Raw genomic sequence first — 19,469 nt, forward strand, 5'->3', positions numbered from 1 at the left:
GCTTCGGCAGCCCAGGGTTTGCTGGTTCGGATCCCGGGTGTGGACATAGCACCACTCATCAAGCCATGCTGTGGCAGGCATCCCACATACAAAGTAGAGGAAGATGGGCATGGATGTTAGCTCAGGGCCACTCTTCCTCAGCAAAAAGAGGAGGATTGGCAGCAGATGTTAGCTCAGGGCTGATCTTCCTCACCAAAAAAAAAAAAAGAAGCCTATTTTATTCTTTGGAAAAACTCAAAGACTTAAATGTTGTCTTATGAGTGAATGTAAACTGCCTACACATAGCTAAATTTGATCTTTAAGACCTCCCCAAATCAGAACCTTTGAAAACGAGTCATCAACTGTATACAAACATATGCAAAAAATGTATCACACACAGAAAAAGTCTAGAGGGTAGAGAGCAAAAACATAACAGCATTTATATCTAAGTAACAGAATTTTATAAATGATATTTTCTTTAAAAGGTTTTCTATTTTACAAGTTTTACAATAATCCTATTGCTTTTCTAATCAGCTACAAAATTAAAATAAAACAATAATAAATAAAAAATAAAGTTGAGATTTTTTTAAAGGCAAATACATAAAATAAACAGACTATGGCCAAGAAAGAGCAAAATAAGACAAGCCAGATAAACATCTCCCTTTAGAAAACACTGGTCAAGTACATCAAGAGATCACAGAAGGGATAAATGTCATTCATTTTACTATGGAAGATAAGTTACATATCATTTATTGCTGAGTGGCAGTCACATTAACTTACTTGATAATGCATAATAATGATTACTTTCCCTTCTAAATAGTTTATTTTTAAAAATAGTAGATGCTAAGACTAACAAAATAAGGTTGGTCAAACTAGGAAAGTTACTGTTTAGCTAAAATTAATAATAGACGACCACATATAAACTGACTATGTTTTCAAATAGAGAGGAAGGGGATAATGCTGTGCTTGCCTTTGCACTATCTGACGTACCTATTCTGGGGCTTCTCCTTTTGCACTTGTCATTATCTTTGGTGCCTTTCTCAGATAACCATAACTTATATAAGTTATTTAAGTCATCTGGGAAACGAGAAAACAGTTTTACAATTTCAGGGCAGACTGCTCTCCTTTTGTCCAACTGGGATGGCCACTGAACTATTTCAGGAAAACTTCAGCTGTATATCTAGTGGGTCTAATTGAGAAATGAGATTTCAGAAACAACTCATGTGCTGGCATAATTTGAAAATAGAAAAATATAATAATAAGCTTACATCTGCACTCTGCACTATACAACCCAAGACTGCACCCATCTCTACTTCAGAATAAAGATAGTTAGGGAAAATATTTCCCCAGTTTCTTATTTTTCTTGGCTGCCTGTCCTAAGTTTCAAAGGAGTAAGGTAGATTGTACTATGGCAAATCAAAGAGCCATTTGCTTGCTTCCTATGCCAGCTGGGATCTGACAGCACTTCTGAGAGGCAAGATGCCCAATTTTTTAGTAAAACTGTGTTTCTCTGGGTATGGAGAATTTAACAAGAAACAACATCTCTTAGTAAACTCTGCATCAAAGCATGAACTGAATGGTTGCTACTGAACCCACAAACCTACTATTAGGTAACCAAGAAATTCACCCGTACAGGATTAAAAAGGATCAATTTCAGAGCAAAAAGCAAGTGCCATTAATCCTTGTTTAGATTATATATAATAGTAGCAAAGCAAAACATTTTGACAAATAGGGTTGAGAAAAGGTAGATATGAACACAGAAACTGAAAAATAGTAATGACTTCAAAAAAAGGATGTTGAATCCTTCTATGCCTAGCACTTCACTACGGAAGAAAATTCTGAGATTTATAAGGAAAACACTGTTTTGACTACATTGAAATATTTGACGAGTTAAGACCCACACAACCTTCATCAAATTACACAAAATGGCCTTTAACTAGTCCTCACTTGTCACATCCCGGCAACACCTGCTGCAGCCCACCACGCTTTCTCCTCAGGTTTCTCCCTGCATGGTTTTCACGATAATCAAACTTTTTTTTTTTTTTTAATTTTCCTACAAATCGGTTCCTTTTCTCACTTCTTAAATTCCCCTACCTCTAAACAGAGGTGTTGTATTTTTGGGCTGTCCCCCCTCTCTTGGTGAATTCACGTAATCTCATATTGATATTATTTTTTCTTCAGCTGAATGCCCACACTAATTTATACTTTTAGCCCTCTCTTCTTTCCTGAGGGCTAATTTCACATTCTTACTGGGGTTAAAGAGAGGTCAAAGATGACTCCCAGGTTCCTATACTATTTGTTCTTTTCTAAGCGAATTCTATAAGCTTGATTACATGTTTTTCCATGTCATGTAGACTAAAATCCAAAAAGTTAAAAGAAAGGCCAATGACAGTATACACAATGATAGTAGCAACAAATGGATGCTGACACTGAGAGAGCAGAGAAATCAAGAAAAGTGAAACCAAAAGCTTAGCAATCTGGGACAACCTGAAATACAAGGCAAAAAAAAATCAGAGATCTTTTTAGTCCACTGAGAGAATAATATGAACTGTATAACTCCACTGTTCAAGATAATAGCCATTACCCCATGTAGCTATTTACATTTAAATTAATTAAAATAAAATTAAAAATTTCAGTTCCTCAGTCACACTAGCCACTGAGCAAGTGCTCCATAGGAGTGTGTAGCTAATGGCTACCTTACTGGACAGCACAAAGAACATTCTGATCAGGGCAGGAAGTTCCAGTGGACAAAGCTGCAGCACTAATTCAACACTCCTGGAGTGTTCTCTATGTAATAGGCATTGTGCTAGGTACAGGGGTATAGAAAGATGAGTAAGATAAGGCCTCTCTCTGCCCTCAAAGAGCACATCATCTGTCCAGTGGAGGAAACGAATAAAAATACAAGTGCTAGAGTAGAAGTAATGACATTTATGATACAGTAATGGATTAAGGGGCCCAGCTCTGAATTCCACACCAATTAGCTTGGATTCCAATCCTTTTACTTAGCTTTTCTCCTCATCTTAGCTTTCTTGTTCATCTGCTGTCATGATGATATGGCAAGTAATGCTGAGACTCACCACCACACAGAAATCTCCAGGCTGTCAGAACCAGAGATGCTAAGACCTAAACAGGATTTAAGTTAGCTCTGTCCCTCTGGGCTTGGTGCTTTACACTGCTGGCAACCCTTGCAGGAAAAGCCGTCCTGCCACTCTGGCTATTTTCCCTTGGTCCCTCCTAGAAGACAGCTTTGCCTCAACTGTCACTTTTGGTGTGGAGCTCCCAGCACGTGCTGTACTTCTAGTGACTAAAGTACCCGACAAAGTTATAACGCATTATCAAGGAATTAACACTGCAATTGAAAACAAGTCTCAGGTGCGAATGGAGCAAGACAGGAGAGGAGAGGTTCATTCCAAGCAGAAAGGGAAGAATAACAAGCAAGGATGAAAGAGACAAGCATAAAAGTTAACGGAAAGATCTGTGGGCAATTGGGGTGTTCATTACAAGTCAAACATAGGGTACATACGAGGGGGCAACAGCAGGAGATGAGGCTGGATCGCAGCCCAACTGCTAAGAGCCTTCATGCCACCACCTAAGGATTTGGCCTGGATAGGCCTGTACGTGATAGCTAGCCATTATTAAGTAGAACAGTCAAATGATGAGATCTGTGTTTTCCAAGACAACCCTGGGAAAAGGGTGAAATGCAGATAGTCCTGGATAAAGGGGAACAATATCTGGATGAAGATCTGGTTGAAGATAGTGGAGATAAAGATGGGGAAACTGATTTGAGAGACATTAGGGAAAACTGGTTGGCTCTGACTACTGACAGGATCTATTTGGCACACCGGCATCCAATAAATGTTTGCTGCACAAATTAGTGAGGAAGATAGTGATCCCTTAGATCACACAGAAGGGCGGAAAACAAAAACCACAAGAAACACAAAAATTTAAGGGAAGGATTGGCAGAAAAAACAGTGAGAGAAACTGAAAAAGAACGAAGAGATCAAATGAGGTAATATTGCTTCTGCCTGGAATGCAATTCCCCAAGATATCTAGAGGGCTTGCTTTCCATCTCCTTCAGACCCTTGCACAAACGTCAACACATTAGTGAACTCTTCTGTGATCACACAATTTAAAATTGATCAACACAGGCATACTCTCTTAGCACTCTCCAACCCCCTTTCCTGCTTTATTTTTCTCTGTAGTATTTATCAAAATCTAATATACTATATATTTTATTTATTTTGTTTATTGTCTGTCTCCCTACTACTTAAGTGTAAGCTCCATGAGGAAAGGAATTTTGTGTTTCATTCACCACTGTACACCAGAGCCTGGCACACACCATGTGCTCAACAAAGACTTGCTGACTGATTGAATGACAAATGCAAAGAAATGAAAAGAGTAGGATTATTACATGTAGACTAATAAGTATGGATATAAAATGATACCTAACATGGAAATTTTATTGACTATTTTGAGTGCTAAAATTAAAAATCTATATAAGTAAATAGTCCTTTAAATATAAAAGGCTCAAAAATGTTTTCTTCAAATATGAATTTAATATATATAATATATTCAAATAAATGCAATTAATTGGAACATAGTCTTTCTATTTACTGTCACAAAACAGAGATTCTATACCTTGAAAAATCATTCACAGTACTTAACAGCCATACAGGAAATCTACCATTTCAAGTACTTAAGTCCTATTAAAACTTTCTCAACTTACATCACAAATTTCTAATTCCTTTGTGACATTTTGGCTATTATTTAACGTTAAGCAAAGGCAAGAAGCTAAAGTTGAAATACCAGAATATTAGTATCATCACAGCCATTAGCTTTAAGATACAGTGAAGAGAATATGGAATAAGAAGATAAAGAATGGTCAAAAAGTTAAAAAGTAAGAAAAATCCAAGAATATAAAAAATCCCACCTAGCTGGCTGGCTTCAGGAAAATTACCAAACATAATTAAGCCTCACTTTTCTCATCAATAAAATGCAGCTAACACTAGCATCTACCTGCCTGATAGGCTTGTTCTGAGAGTTTTTTGGAGGATTAAATGTTTCAAGTAATAACCTTGGCACAGTGCCTATAACAGTCATTTACTCCTTTAATCCACAATATTTATGAAGAACCTACTATACAAGAGGCACTATACTAGGTACTGGCTATAGTGGCAAATGACAGCTAGATACCTACCCTCCTAGAATCAAAGGCCTACTGGGAAAGACAGACAAATGAATTATAGAGTGACAAGTGCTATGGAGGAAGCCAACAGGGTCCTGAGACAGAAACCAAGGGAGTGAGGGAATTCAACTTAGATGTGGTCAGGAAAAGTGTCTTCGAGGACAGAAAAGTTAAGAAGGCATTACCCCTCTACACAGGGTATAGACGTATACTGACAAAGGTTTTAGGCAAAGGGGCTGATAGGTGCAAAGGCTCAGCCCTGCTGTGGGAAAGAGCTTGTGGCTTGTTTGAGGAACTGAGAGGAAGGCAGTATAACTGAAGCTTAGTAAGCCGAATAAGATAAGATCATAGAGACAGGCAGGAGCTGGACGATGCAAGAATCTGAAGGGCTATGCTAAGGATTTGTGATTTTATTCTATGGGAATTTATTCTTCACTGGAAAGCTGCTGAAGTTTCCTGTTTGACAGAGGGAAAAATAATCCAATTAATGTCTCATAAAGATCACTCAAGCTATTTTTGGAAAATGTATTATAGGGGAATGTGAATGGAAGTAGAATTAGTCCCAAGACTAATGCAATAGTCTGGGAGAGAGACGGTGCATGCAATAGGATGGCAGTATGGAGACGAAGAGAAGTTGACGAATTCCAGATATATTTTGAAATGGAATGAATTCAAGGGATGAGGCAAAGGCAGGAATCAAGGATGACTCCTAGATGTCTGACTTAAGCAACCACTTGGCTGACGGTGCCATAGTAAGTAACATAGTTAAGTATTTAATTAATTTTAGCTATTCTTAGCTACTATTAGGATAGAAGACAGACACTGCTGATTCTATAGCCAAAAGAGTAAAAAAAGAATGAAACTAAAGCACAAAAAAGAAAGGGCACTTAGGTTAAGGTATGAGGGAATAGCAATACTAGACCAAATTTCCCACTGAAAATAAAAGTGAGATAAAATACAAAACCCCCAACTATTTGAAGGCATAGAGAGAGCAATCAAGAGAGTCAAGACATCAGAAGCCAAAAGCCCATAAAGAAGAGAAACACTGAGAAGATCCCCACTCTTTCCCCTTGAGGTATTCGCCAATTACCAGTACAGGGCATAAAGAGCAAGCAGAGAGCATCATTCCGGAGCTTGTATGAGTCTCACTGGGTGGGAAGACAAAAACTGGAATTCTCCACTACCAAGGTAGCCAGGAATTGAGGATCCCAGATAAAAAGGAAACTCAAAGAATGAGCCCAACATTCTGCTCGATTTTTGCCATCCAGACATGTGCTGAATCATAAACAACATGGACTGAAATGCAGAAAACCCAGCAAAAAGATGTTGCAAAGAGGCTAAAAAGCTAAGCAGAGCTTTCAACAGCCTCACAATACTTGAAATTCAGGACTTGCCAAGGAAGAGACATTTTGGTAAATACTCCAAATTTTCAAGTGAGACCTTAAAAGAGCTATGCACTACGAGTGAGGCTATTTGGAATTCCTGATTGCCCTGAATTCAGCCTCATGTCATCTCAATCACCGATGAATCAAAGTGATCAATCTCTTTCTAACTGGCTGCCAGAGAATATTAAACCCTATCTGGAGAAAGACAACATCATGCAGATCCTCTATAATTTTTCATCACATTGTTAATAAAACATGACCAGGCATCCTAGGAAAAAGCATCAAATGATCAAAAACCAGATAACAGAAATAGACTTCAAGGGTGATCTAGGTATTAAGAGTCATCAGAGAGGAACATTACAGCAATGATTAATATATTCAAGAGAATACACAAAAACATTGTGAGAACCTGAATTTGTAGAAATTTTAGGACTGAAAACACAAAAGCTGAAATTAAGAACTCAATAATAGGGTATAATTGGATATTGGACAGAGAAGATACGATAAGTGAACTTGAAGACAGGTCAGTAAAAAATATCAAAACTGATACACAGAGGGGGGAAAAAGAATGGAAACTGTGAAATGACCTAACATATGTAACCGTAGTCCCAGAAGGAAAGGAAAGAATTGGATAGAAAGAGTACGTAAAGAATACCAGCTAAGAAAATTCCCAACGTTACAAAATACAGCAAGCCATAGACTCAAGACAGTCTACAAACTCCACACAGAATACTTAGGAAGAAAGCCACACATAAGCACGTAATAGTAAAATTGCTGAAAACCAAAGACAAAGATGAAATCTTAAAAGCAGCCAAAGGAAAACACATTGACTTCAAAGGAGCAACAGTAAGACCAAAAGCTGACTTAACAGAACAGTGAGAGCCAGACATTATAAAATAACTTGAAGGTGCTAAAAGAGACCCTTTAAAAATGAAGGTAAAATAAATACATTTTCAGGCAAACAAAAACAGAATTCAAGTCAAGTAAGTAAAAAATTATAACATTATAATCTCTAAGTTACCAGTAAAGAGATAATAAAAGAATTTATAACAAGCTAAGAGGGGAGATATGGAATGAAATAAACATTTGATTAAACCCAAAGAAATGAGAGGGGAAAGTTCTAAAGGATTGATGGTACAAGTAGAAAACAACACATAAAATGGTCAATTTGAACCCAAACAATGTAATTGAGTAATCAGATTAAATATAAAACAGCACAGATTATCAAACTTAATAAAAAATAAAACCTAACTATCTGACACTTAAAGAGATTCATCTTAAGTATAAAGACAAAAAGGTTTTCAGGAAAAGGATGGGAAGAGAAGCCAAAAGAAAAGTATACTATATATATCCAAAAAAACAGGCTTTAGGACAAAAATTATTACTAGCAATAATGATGATAAAAGGATGAATCCAATAGGAAGATACAACAATAGTAAATTTATCTGCAGCCAATAACTTAGCCTCAAAATAAATAAGGCAAAATTTGAGAAAACTAAAAGAACATACAGACGAATCCTTACACAGTTGGAGATTTTAACATGCTTCTCTCAACTGAATGACAAAAAAGACCAAAATGTCAGTGGTGATATAATAGATGTGAACATGACTGATAAATGTGACTTAAATGATACTAAGCATACCATACTCAATTTTCTAATATTGATCATAAAGCAAGCATCAACAAATTATCCACAACTGAAATCACAGAAAGAATGATCTTAGACCATAGTAGTATTAAACTGAATATCAACAACAAATATATAGCTAGAGGGGCCAGCCCAGTGGCGCAGCAGTTAAGTTCACACATTCCACTTTGGCAGCCCAGGGTTCACCAGTTTGGATCCCAGGTCTGGACCTACACACCGATTGGCAAGCCATGCTGTGGCAGGCATCCCACATATAAAGTAGAGGAAGATGGGCACGAATGTTAGCTCAGAGCCAGTCTTCTTCAGCAAAAAAGAGGAGGATTGGTGGCAAATGTTAGCTCAGGGCTAATTTTCCTCAAAAAAAAAATTATATATATAGCTAGAAAATCCTCAAACATTTAGATATTATGCAATATATTTCTAAGTAACCTGTGGATCAAAAAAGAAACCAAAACGGAAAACTTAAGATATTTTTAATCTAATGATAAATAAAAATATATATCAGATTTGTAAGGTCCAGCTAAAGTTGCATTTATAAGGAAATTTCACAGATTTAAATGCATACACTAAAAAAAGAAGATTGATCATTGATGATTTCAGTATCCATCTGAAGAAACTTGAACAGCAAATTAAATAAAAAAAAATAGAAAGAAATATAAAGGTAAAAGAACCCAATATTCACAATAGCCAAGAAGTGGAAGCAACCCAAACGCCCATCAACTGATGACTGGATAAAGAAGATGTGGTATAAACACATACAGTGGAATACTACTCAGCCACAAAAAAAGACAAAATCATCCCATTCGTAATAACAATGATGGACCTTAAGTGAAATAAGCCAGAGAAAGACAAACACCATATGATTTCACTCATGTGTGGAAGATAAACTATCACATGGACAAAGAAAAGAGATTAGTGGTTACCAGAGGACAAAGGGGGGTGCGCAAAAGGGGTAAAGGGGCACATTTACATGGTGACTGACAAATAAAAATGTACAACTGAAATTTCAAAATGTTACAAACTATTATGACCACAATAAAATTTAAAAAAAAAAGCAGAATCCAATAGAAAATAAATCTGGAAATTGGCTCTTTGAAAACTGATTGAGATAAAGAGGAAGCACAAATTACCAATAAGCAGATTTAAAAAGCAGGCATAATTACAAATACTACAAACATCAAAAAGATAATAAAAGAATATTGTGAAAAATTTTAAGCCAAATTGGAAAATCTAGATAAAATGGACAAATTCCTTGAAAAGGGATTTGACAAAACCCTCTGTTAAAACTGACAAAGAAGTAATAGAAATTGTGAATCGTGGCATAAGTATTGAAGAAATAGGATCAATAATCCCTACAAGATGACTCCAGATGGCTTCACCAGTGAATTCTTCCAAACACTTATGGACAAAATAAAATCAATCTTCACAAACTCTTCCAGAGAATAAAAAACATTTCCCAGCTCATTTTATGAAGTCAGCATAACTTTGATACTTAAATCTGTCAAAGACTTTACAAAAAATTAAAACTACTAGTCAATCTTTTTCATGAACAACAATGTGACCATTGTAGGGGCTGGCCCAGCGGCAGAGCAGTGAAGTTCGCACACTCCACTTCAGTGGCCCAGGGTTGGTTGGCCCGGATTCCAGGCATGCACCTATGTACTGCTTGTCAAGCCATGCTGTGGCAGGCATCCCACATATAAAGTAGAGAAAGATGGGCACACATGTTAGCTCAGAGTCAATCTTCCTCAGCAAAAAGAGTAGGATTGGTGGCAGAGGTTAGCTCAGGGCTAATCCTCCTCAAAAAAAAAAAAAAAAAAGCGAACATTGTAAAGGAAATATTTAGCATAGTGAAAGGATAATGTATAATGAAAAAGTTTATCCAGAAATTTAAGGATGCTTTCAAATTAGTAAATATGTATCCCTCCTCCAAATCCCCAAATTTTTAACACATTTAACACATAGCAAATACATTCCTAAGAACTTTATCCTAAGAAAATAATCAGACAAGGCACAGAGATATGTTTTAAAACATACATTATATCATTGTTTATAATAGCTTAACTGCCCATGAATATGGCATTAGCTAAACAATTTATGTACATCTATCAGAATCAGTTCAAAATTATAATATGGTTCCACACTTATTTGCATGGATCCCGTTCATGATAGAGGACTGAATGAAAAAGCAGGATACAAAAGCAGGAATATTCTTCTAAGGCAAAAACACTAACTTTATGTGAAAATAAAGAAAATTAAACATATCATAAGAGAACATTTTGTCTAGACACAATGAATTGCCATCTTAAGTTCATAAACAGATAAAATGCCTAACAGATAATTTTCTTCAGCAGAAAGAACATTTTCTTCTCAAAATCTAGTCACAGAAAATTGCCCACGTATATATTTCATTTAGACCATAAAAAAAAATACTACCAGACTTGAATCAATCAGTAGAGAATCTGCATCATACATTATCAGGTATAATATGAAGACAAAAACAAAATTCCCTGAAAGCACTAAAGCCATTACAAATCAATCTATGTGTTACATATATAAAGCAATGGCAGTTTCAGCATTCAAAGTGGCAAGTTTATAGGAAAAAAATCTATTATATATGTAGAAGAGGACTCAAAGTTCCAAGAAGTTTAAAGAAAACTCCCTTTAATTTTAGCAATTAATAAGACAATCTACCTTCATGAAAATCATTCCAACCCAGCAGTTACACAGTATTTTGCAAAGATAGATAAAACAGATGTCATCTCTACTCCACCACACCAGCTCAGGCCAATTCGCATGACTGCCTGGAGCAAGGTGGCAGGAGGAGTGTGAGGTATCACGCTTAGGAAAGTGCGCCTGAGGGATGCAGCAGTGTTTGCTCAGGTATGCCATCAGACCCAAATTCCTCTCCTAGCTCTACTTTTTACTAGCTACATGACCTCAAACAAGTTCCTTACCTTCTCCTAACCCACGTTGTGAGAAAGAAAAAATCAGCTCTGCTGATAATCACACTGGGATGTCTCTAAAAGACAGGGTCAAGACCAACAGAAGACCAACGGGTAACGAAATTTCTCTCTGGGCCACACTACAGCTCCACGACTAACAATCTCCCCAAGCCCCCTTCTTTTCTCCTGCCTCCTAAACAAAGACTGCTGAGAGATCCAATTCCTGAGTCCCCTCCGCTTCCAGTACCAAGGCATGTGATCCAGAGCTCGTCTCCACTTGCCCAGTATCTCATTAGAATCATTCAGCACAACTCAACCCACACCACAGACTTCGCCCATTCTCTCCTACTGAAACTCCGCCTGGTTCCTCAAGCCTGTGCTCTTCCTTGCTGCACCAGTCAATAAACCTAACTTGTTTCACTAAAGATGCACTCCTGGTGGTCTTCACTTGGTGGGTAGTAGCAGTTTCTTTATCTATATACCAATTATATTTATCCAGGGTCACTGTGAGGATTAAATGAAATGTTACCACGTAAAATGCCAAGTATCTGCCTGATAACTAGCAGGTACCCAATATTAGCTTCTCTCTTCTATGAGCTCAAAATAAAGCTATTTATGTCATTTTATTTTTTTAGTCATCTGCCTTGTTCTTCACTATCAGCAATCTACATCTCTGCAAAACAGAGTTAAGAGCCAGAAAATAAGCCCCCTTGAGTAAACAGAACTCTAAGCAACCAAAACAGACATGATCAAGTCCGTGAAATAAAGATCATGCACTTTATTATAGGGCAACTCCTGAAAATCCTACTCAAACACCACTTGCTAATTTTTAACACACTTTATTCTAATCAACTTTGAAAATCTGGTTTCCAAACCCATAGCAAATTAGAATCAGCAAGTGTAAATATTGAGAGAGGGACAGGTAGGCATACTGACCACAGAAAAATATAATTGCCCAACAAGACAGAAAAACTATATATATCAAACACAAGAACTTGAAATGCTCAGAAATATGAAGTCATCTTACATAATGGCTTCTAAATTTTTTTGACTGAATATCTCAACTATAAAATACTTGAGCATATACCTGCAACACGTGTATATTCATTTATAAATCATATATTTTATGTATATTATAAAACATACTAAAACAGAAATTAAAAGATTAAAATATCATTTTAATTTCAACTATAAACATTTTAAATATTAATGTTTTAACCTCACAATCACTAAAAATATTACTACTATTAACATATTGAGTACATTGTTACTGAATATGCCTCTTTATTTTTTAAAATCTTGGTTTCCCAATTTCTGAAGTTCAATGTATTTCAATGCTTGGTTTCAAGAGGTGTCATGAGTCATACCTGAAAAACTTACTTCACAAAGAAGCACAGATCCACATAGAAGAATATGTCATTTCCTGGTTTACTAAATCATATTTTTTTAGTCTATTATCAAATATGCACAAGTTTTTGTTACGTCAGTTATCTGTTATCAATGATATTAAAGTTTTATTTTTCCTGATGTCAGTCAGATATTTTTGCAAACTAAGTAAAATGTGTTGCTTTTTATGTTTCCAGTAAATGGGTCCAAAGTCCACCAAAATTCTCTGTATGGAAGATTTTTCAACACACTGGAAACATCTAAAGATGTTTTCAGAATGTTCTCGCCATAACATTAGTTTCTTCTGAAAAGGAAGTACTTTCTTACTTACTGGTTAAAATGCCAACTTTGCCTTGAAGAGACAACTTAGTGTTGGTTTTCTCAACACACTAGTGATAGCTTCTTGTCATCATGGAAAAGATCAGCATGTAGAACCATTCATCTTTTGTAAAATAAAAGTACATTATTCGGTTTTGAGCTCTACAACTGTTTTAAATACTTTGACAGTAAACCTCTGCTCCTCATCTCAATACAAAGTATCAAAGATTTTTTAAAAAGTATTTTTTAAAGTAACTATATAATATACTATAACAGAAAGCAAAAACTTTGCGAAGCTCACGGTGCTGCTGTTGGCCTCTACATGAGAGAATTCCCACGTCTCCCTCAGCAAACCACACTGTAAGCATCTGATTGTGCACCTAGAAAAGCCTCAGAGCCCATCCACGTATTAACACAAAAGCTCAACTCCTCCCCCTTCTTGGAGCACAAAATAAACAAATACAAGTTCTAATATTTTTCTTTTCACATCTCAACAGACTTGCCTCATCTCACTTTGTAAAGTGCTGATCTAGTAAAGGGACAGAAAGCTTCACAATCTGTATGAGGTGCTGAGAGTAAGACAGTTGTAACTTATAGAATAATGATACGTTACACAGAAGAACTCAGTGAATGCTCATTGAACTGAATCAGTTATTATTATGCTATTCAAATCATGGCTCTAAAGTCAGCAAAAATAAGTAAAATTATGCATAGTATATTATGCTTAAGCAAACAGGACAGTAATTCAAAACTGTTGGATTGAGATATTTCCAAAAACAACCTTCATGTATTCAGAAAATTTATTGATTTAGGATAACTTACTACCCAGAGATTCCAGTTACCATGAATTCTACAGTCACTTTCAGTTTTTTCCCCCAGAATGAAAGGAATTTTTAAAGAGCACATTAAAGAAGCACATGCTTCAGTCTCCTAAAATACATTTACTGTTCCGTATCATGAACACTACTAGAGCCATCAGTACTTCATCCACTAATTTAAAATAACTTCAAGCACTAATATTAAAAATATATTTTTCATATTCAAAGTTGTAATAGAAGCAGACATCACAGCTTCATATTTAACACCATTATTATTATCAGTAGTAGTAGTATGGAACAATATTTACTTTTTCCATAAGTAACAAAGAGAGTAAAGCTTCACGAGTCAAGAAAATCACTCAACAGTTTTTAAATATCTATTCTGTTTTAAAAATTACAGGAGATACAATAAATATGACACATATCCATATAAATTTGACATCATATAAGAAGAATCTCAAACTGAAAGAAAATGGTTCACAGAAAGGAAAGATCACTGTGGGCTAGAATGAATGAAAAACCATTTTTACAGGAGAAGGACATGAGCTGGAGTAGGGTTCAGAGCTAGAGAGGAAAAGACAATCAAAGCTGAGGAAAATAATTTGTCAGTTGTTTTCTTAATAAAAATGTCTAATTCAGAACACCCAATATAAGACACATTCAAGTAAAACAATTTAGAGAAACATTCCATTACAGATATATTATCTATTAAGCTGTTCATCAAGTCACACACTTATATATGTAAATGGCACTTATCTACTCATTAGCTTCATAAAACCTCCCACTTTACAGTTGAAATAACAGCTCTAGCAAGAGAAAAATTAAAAGGAACTGTAAGTAAAGAGAAAATTTGGGGTATTAGATATTATACTCTTTCTTCAAAGTTAAAAATTTTCTGTTCTCTGGACCTTTTTCTAGCATGACATTTTCCCTTGGTATACTCTACATCTGTCATTTTACTTTAACTTGGAAAAGTGATAAAGTTCACTTTGAAAGGAAATTCATTTTAATAATTTCCTGTCCACCAGAGGGCTCCAATATTTCTTCCACAAAGGGAAGAGATATAACCCAACAATAAAAATATTCATCAAGCACTGAAAAAACTCAGATTATCATTCTCTCATCCAACCCAAGACTAAAAATCGTTACAACTGCTACAATTTCTACACTAACAGTTTAAAAAGATACAGAGATTTTCTTCAAACGTTTTATCATCTAAAATGTTTCAAATACCGAAACTGCCTTGCTATTATTCTCACACTAATTGTCAATTTCTATCTTAGGTAGGGTTTTCAATTTTACAGATAGTGTAAAGTTTAATTTTAGTCCAAAGCTCTAAATAGTACTTCAAATGTTTTGCATAATAATTTTATAAATACAATAATTTATTTCTTGATAATTTTCCCAATACAGAAAACAAAATTACCACCTTATCTTCCCAGCCTCAGGCCTTATTACTAACAGAAAGAGTAAACATTTTCTTTCAGAAGAGCTACAGTCATTAAGATAATTCACACCACAACTATAAACAATGAATATTGCCCTATCATGAACTATGATTTGGGCTAAGACAAAATAAAGGAAATGAATCATTTAAAGACAATTTATTATTATGATACTCCATTCAGATATTTTCAGATTTTTTTCAGAAACAAGTTATTACACTGGAATCCTGGTAAATTTCTTAGTTTAAACTCTATCACTCTTAGCAAAATAAAAGCCAGTATTTTATGTCAATATATTTATATTATTTATAGGATATATTTACAGAATGTTAATGGGAAAAGTGTCAACTGCAAATTACTACTTTTTAAGAGTATAGCAAACCCATTCACTAGGGGTACCACTCCCCCTCCAAAAAGATCTACTTGCTAAATTTGGATTATAAAAAAAAGAGACTCCTTATGGTAAACACAAAAATATATTCAGTGTTTAAAAATAAACTTTGAATGTGAGTTATAATTACAAAACAAAAAAGACGCTCAAAAGTCGATTTTAAAGTGAGTCACAATCACTGCCGTAAGAAGACTACCAAAAAACATCTATTGATTTAGCAATTACTGTAGCTCGAGAACAAATTATCTCTGATGAAAACATGGCAGGGGTTATAACTTCACTGCCCCACCTCATCTCCCAAACAGGATTTTCCTATACAACTGACAAGCACCATGAACATGCAAAAGAGCACAGTATTTGTTTCTAAATAACACAGACTAGCTGTCACCACTTAGAAACTTGACAATTTTACTGCACCTAGCAAAAATGTATGAATTCACACTTGCAAGAGTGCACATCCTGATCGATTTAGAGTTATACTGCAAGGGAAATGTCAGAGTGGAAGGAGGCGGGGGTGGGGAGGATGAGGCTTTTCAAGATTCAGTGAGTGGTGAAACTGTTCTCACTTTAAGTCATTATTGTAAATGCAAATTTATTGCCAATTACTGATGTGAAGAGTTTAACAATACTAAGCATTTAACTGACAACTTTTAACCAGTATTTATCACGTTATATTTCAAAGAGCTGGGAATCTTAGGCACATATCAAATGAAGGCACTTTTTAAGCAAAAATGCAACCTAAGTAAGTGATAGTAAATGAAGGTTTAAAAGGCTTCAACACAGGAAAAAAAACCTTGAGGCCTCAACAAGTTGAACTGCTAGAAAACGAGCCATAAAAAATACTCGGAACAATCTAATCTGAGCTGTACTTTAGACACACTCTGAAATAGCATCATCAGGGCATTATATGTTTATTATATAATACTGCTTTGCCCTTGCATATCACCTTTAATCAAGGGATCTCAAAGCACCACAGAATCATCAAGGCCTTAAAATACAGTCTAAAACAGAAATAGTTATATTTTATAATTGTAGCTATTAATAAAATCTTGCCATTACTTCCTGGTCCCCTGATCTGAACATTAGCTTCCAAACCTTCTGATTTGGAAACACTATTCCCCAAATCATTTCAATTTGTGACTGATGCTACGCACATTCCAGCTTTTCTTTATCACTGGGCCTAAGGAAAGTAGTGGCACTGTTTTAATGACACAAACCTATTTCATTACAACTTCTGTGACAGAATAAATAGTACTTAGGGTGAACATATCTTGCAGCATGCGTGGTGATATAAAATGGAGGCTTTATAGAGAGCAAATCTTTGCTGGAGGTGACGAGCCCACAGAGCACTCATCACACAGGGGAGATAGCATTTCCCAGCTCAGTCCAGAGACCTCTCCAGGCAACTTGGAGAACAGAGCAGAGGAAACCAAGCCCAGCTATCCTTAAGCCTGCAGGAGACTATTCTTCCGTGTGCACACAGGGAGGGAAGGGAAAACTAAAAGCACAATGCATGAGTTTTAAGAGTCAGGAAGGACAGTGTAAGGTTGCTGTGTAGCCACCTAAGAGACAGACCATTATGATTCCATTGCATTTAAACAGCGCATTAAACGGGAAATCAAACATAAGCAAAATGTCTTTAAACCAAGGTCAAAATGTGCCATTTAAAGTCCTTTCATTTTTTTTTTTTTCACTTTTAAGCCTATAAACGAGGTTTGCTCCTATAGAAACATCTGACATTTTAAAATTTAATCATCAGCAAAGTTTAATTTTGTTTTTTTGCTGGAATACACGCACACTCAAATGTTAACTTAATGTAAGTGAGCATAACTATGTTAACTTCAATTCTTTCATAAGCAAGAACTGTTTCCTCTTCCTGCTAATGGCATTATGTTTGTCCCTAAGACTGCAAAGTGTAATTTCACACAAACACAAACCCCCTCGCGGCACTGTAAGCCTACACGGTTACTGTTAGCTAACTGACTCAAGCTCAACCTTTAAAAGAACAGTGTCAATAAACAACAGTACTTTTTGTTTCAGGTTCTCAACCATCAAGGATCAAGCCTCAATAATGTGTTTTAACAGCTTTTAAACGTCCACCGATGTAATACTACTAAATATTTGGTACTAAAAGTCCTGGAATATTCATAAAAAGTGCCAATATACGGTCAGCCTACATTTGTGAAAATGCCAAAACATCTTAGCATTTCTGTTGCCCTACTTGTTCACCCAGACATTTCAAAAAGCTCAGAGCAAATTCTAGCAGACTTTTTCTTGAAGAGACACACGTCCTGTTCTCAAACCTCAAGTTTGTACCTACTGCATCAAAGAGCTCGTCGGTGTCACCGAGCAAGATCCCCGTCTGCCCCTCTCCCTCTGGATCTAGTGGGGACACCGTCCTCAGCTCTGCCCACTGTCACTGACGTTTTCAGAAGCTTGAAGACACAAGTGTCCAGAGGCTTCTAGCAAAGAGGGAGAGATTTTCCCCACCTCAGCCACCTTGCTACACTGTCCCTACTTCTCCATTGCCTTTAATGATTTAGAAAACACAACCAAATGAGAAAACCCATACTAAGAGCAGCACTTTCGCAAAGGAGGAAACCAGAACCTCCAACTTCTCCAAATCTCCTAGCACCGCGGCTTTTCAACAGCCCCCCGCAAACCTTCACCCGACGCCTGCATCCTTTCTGATTAAATAAGATTGGAAACCACAATTAAATCAAAGGGTGTCGTAACTTATCCTTCACTTACCATATCCGCCGGGACATTACTGGACATCTTGCCGGTTGATATACACCCAGATGTGTACGCAAAAAAAAAAATATATACAACAAAAAAAGAGCAGAAGTCTTCAAGCTACAGAAATCAACCTTAACGCCAAAAAATTAAGTTGTTTCGGAGCCAAAGTGCCGCCTGGCCGAGGTTGTGCGCGAAGAGGAACAATCCCCGAAGCCGTGTGGCCGGAGAGGGAGGAACTCCCGGGATGGCAGCAGCAGCCCCCGTCGTCGTCGTCGTCGTCAGCAGCAGCAGCAGCAGCTCCAGGACCTGCCGCGCCAGGTGGACCGAGCCGAGTGACACACGGACATGGAGCGGGGTGGGAGGGGGTTAAATCCGCCTTCCTCCTTTCCCGGCCCGGCAATGATTCACACTCGCTCCCGAGTCAAGTCCTCATTAAGCAGGCGGAAAATGCCCGAGTGTGGATGTACACAGATAACTATGTAGCCACACATGGACCCGGCGGCGGGCGGCGGGCGGCGGGCGCGGGCCGGCCGGGCCGACGCGCTGGGAGCGGGCTCAGCTGGCGCGGCCGGGGCTGGGAGCCGGGCCGCGGAAACCCGCGCTCAAGGGCATTTAACTACTTGGGAGCCAAAGCGAAAGCCGGGGCGCGGGTCCAGGCGGCGAGCGGGCGCGCGGGGAGCTCGGGCCGGGCAGGAGACCCCACGGCCCCTCGGGGCTCAGGCCGCGGGCGCCTCCGGGCAGCAGCGGGGCTCGGGGCGCATCGCCTCGGCTTCCCGGCGCCTCCCCTCCTGCCTCCGCCTCCCCCGTCTCCGCCTTCCCCTCCCCTCCCCGGCCTCGCGAGCTCCCCGCGACGCCGACTCCGGCTGGTGCCCGGAAGAGGCCGGGTCCGCCCGCTCCTCAGCCCGAGAAGGCTTTCCTCTCAGAGCTTTCTCTCTTATCCTCCTCCACTTTTCAGTCCCAAACGCCGCAGCCCCCTCCTGTCATCGCCTCTCAAGCCAACATGGCGGCGGCGGCGGCCGCAGCTGCCTGAGCGCGAGTCGGGGACACGGGGAGAGCACGGCCCCCAGCCTTGCCGCCCCCGGCCCCCCCTCCGCGGACACCAAGTGCGTCACTACGGAGACCACCCTCGAGCATCACGGGAAGTGTAGTCTACGCGGCGGGGGGAGCCGGCCACCTAACGCGTCCTGGCCCCACTCCGAGGCCACGCCCCTCGTAGCAACAGTTGCTAG

General features: G+C 38.0%; 1 protein-coding gene across 1 annotated transcript in view; it reads right to left on the reverse strand.

The window, feature by feature from the left end:
* The window catches only part of UBL3 (ubiquitin like 3), a 74,578-nt gene extending 55,527 nt beyond the window's left edge, over positions 1 to 19,051 (reverse strand). Inside the window, exon 1 of the mRNA XM_014843847.3 lies at positions 18,253 to 19,051. Coding sequence (XP_014699333.1) covers positions 18,253 to 18,279 — 27 coding nt within the window. The 5' untranslated portion in view covers positions 18,280 to 19,051. The remainder of the gene's footprint in view (positions 1 to 18,252) is intronic.
* Between the last annotated feature and the right edge of the window lie 418 nt (positions 19,052 to 19,469).

This window comes from Equus asinus, chromosome 11 (genome assembly GCF_041296235.1).
Source record: "Equus asinus isolate D_3611 breed Donkey chromosome 11, EquAss-T2T_v2, whole genome shotgun sequence".
Classification (NCBI taxonomy): domain Eukaryota; kingdom Metazoa; phylum Chordata; class Mammalia; order Perissodactyla; family Equidae; genus Equus; species Equus asinus.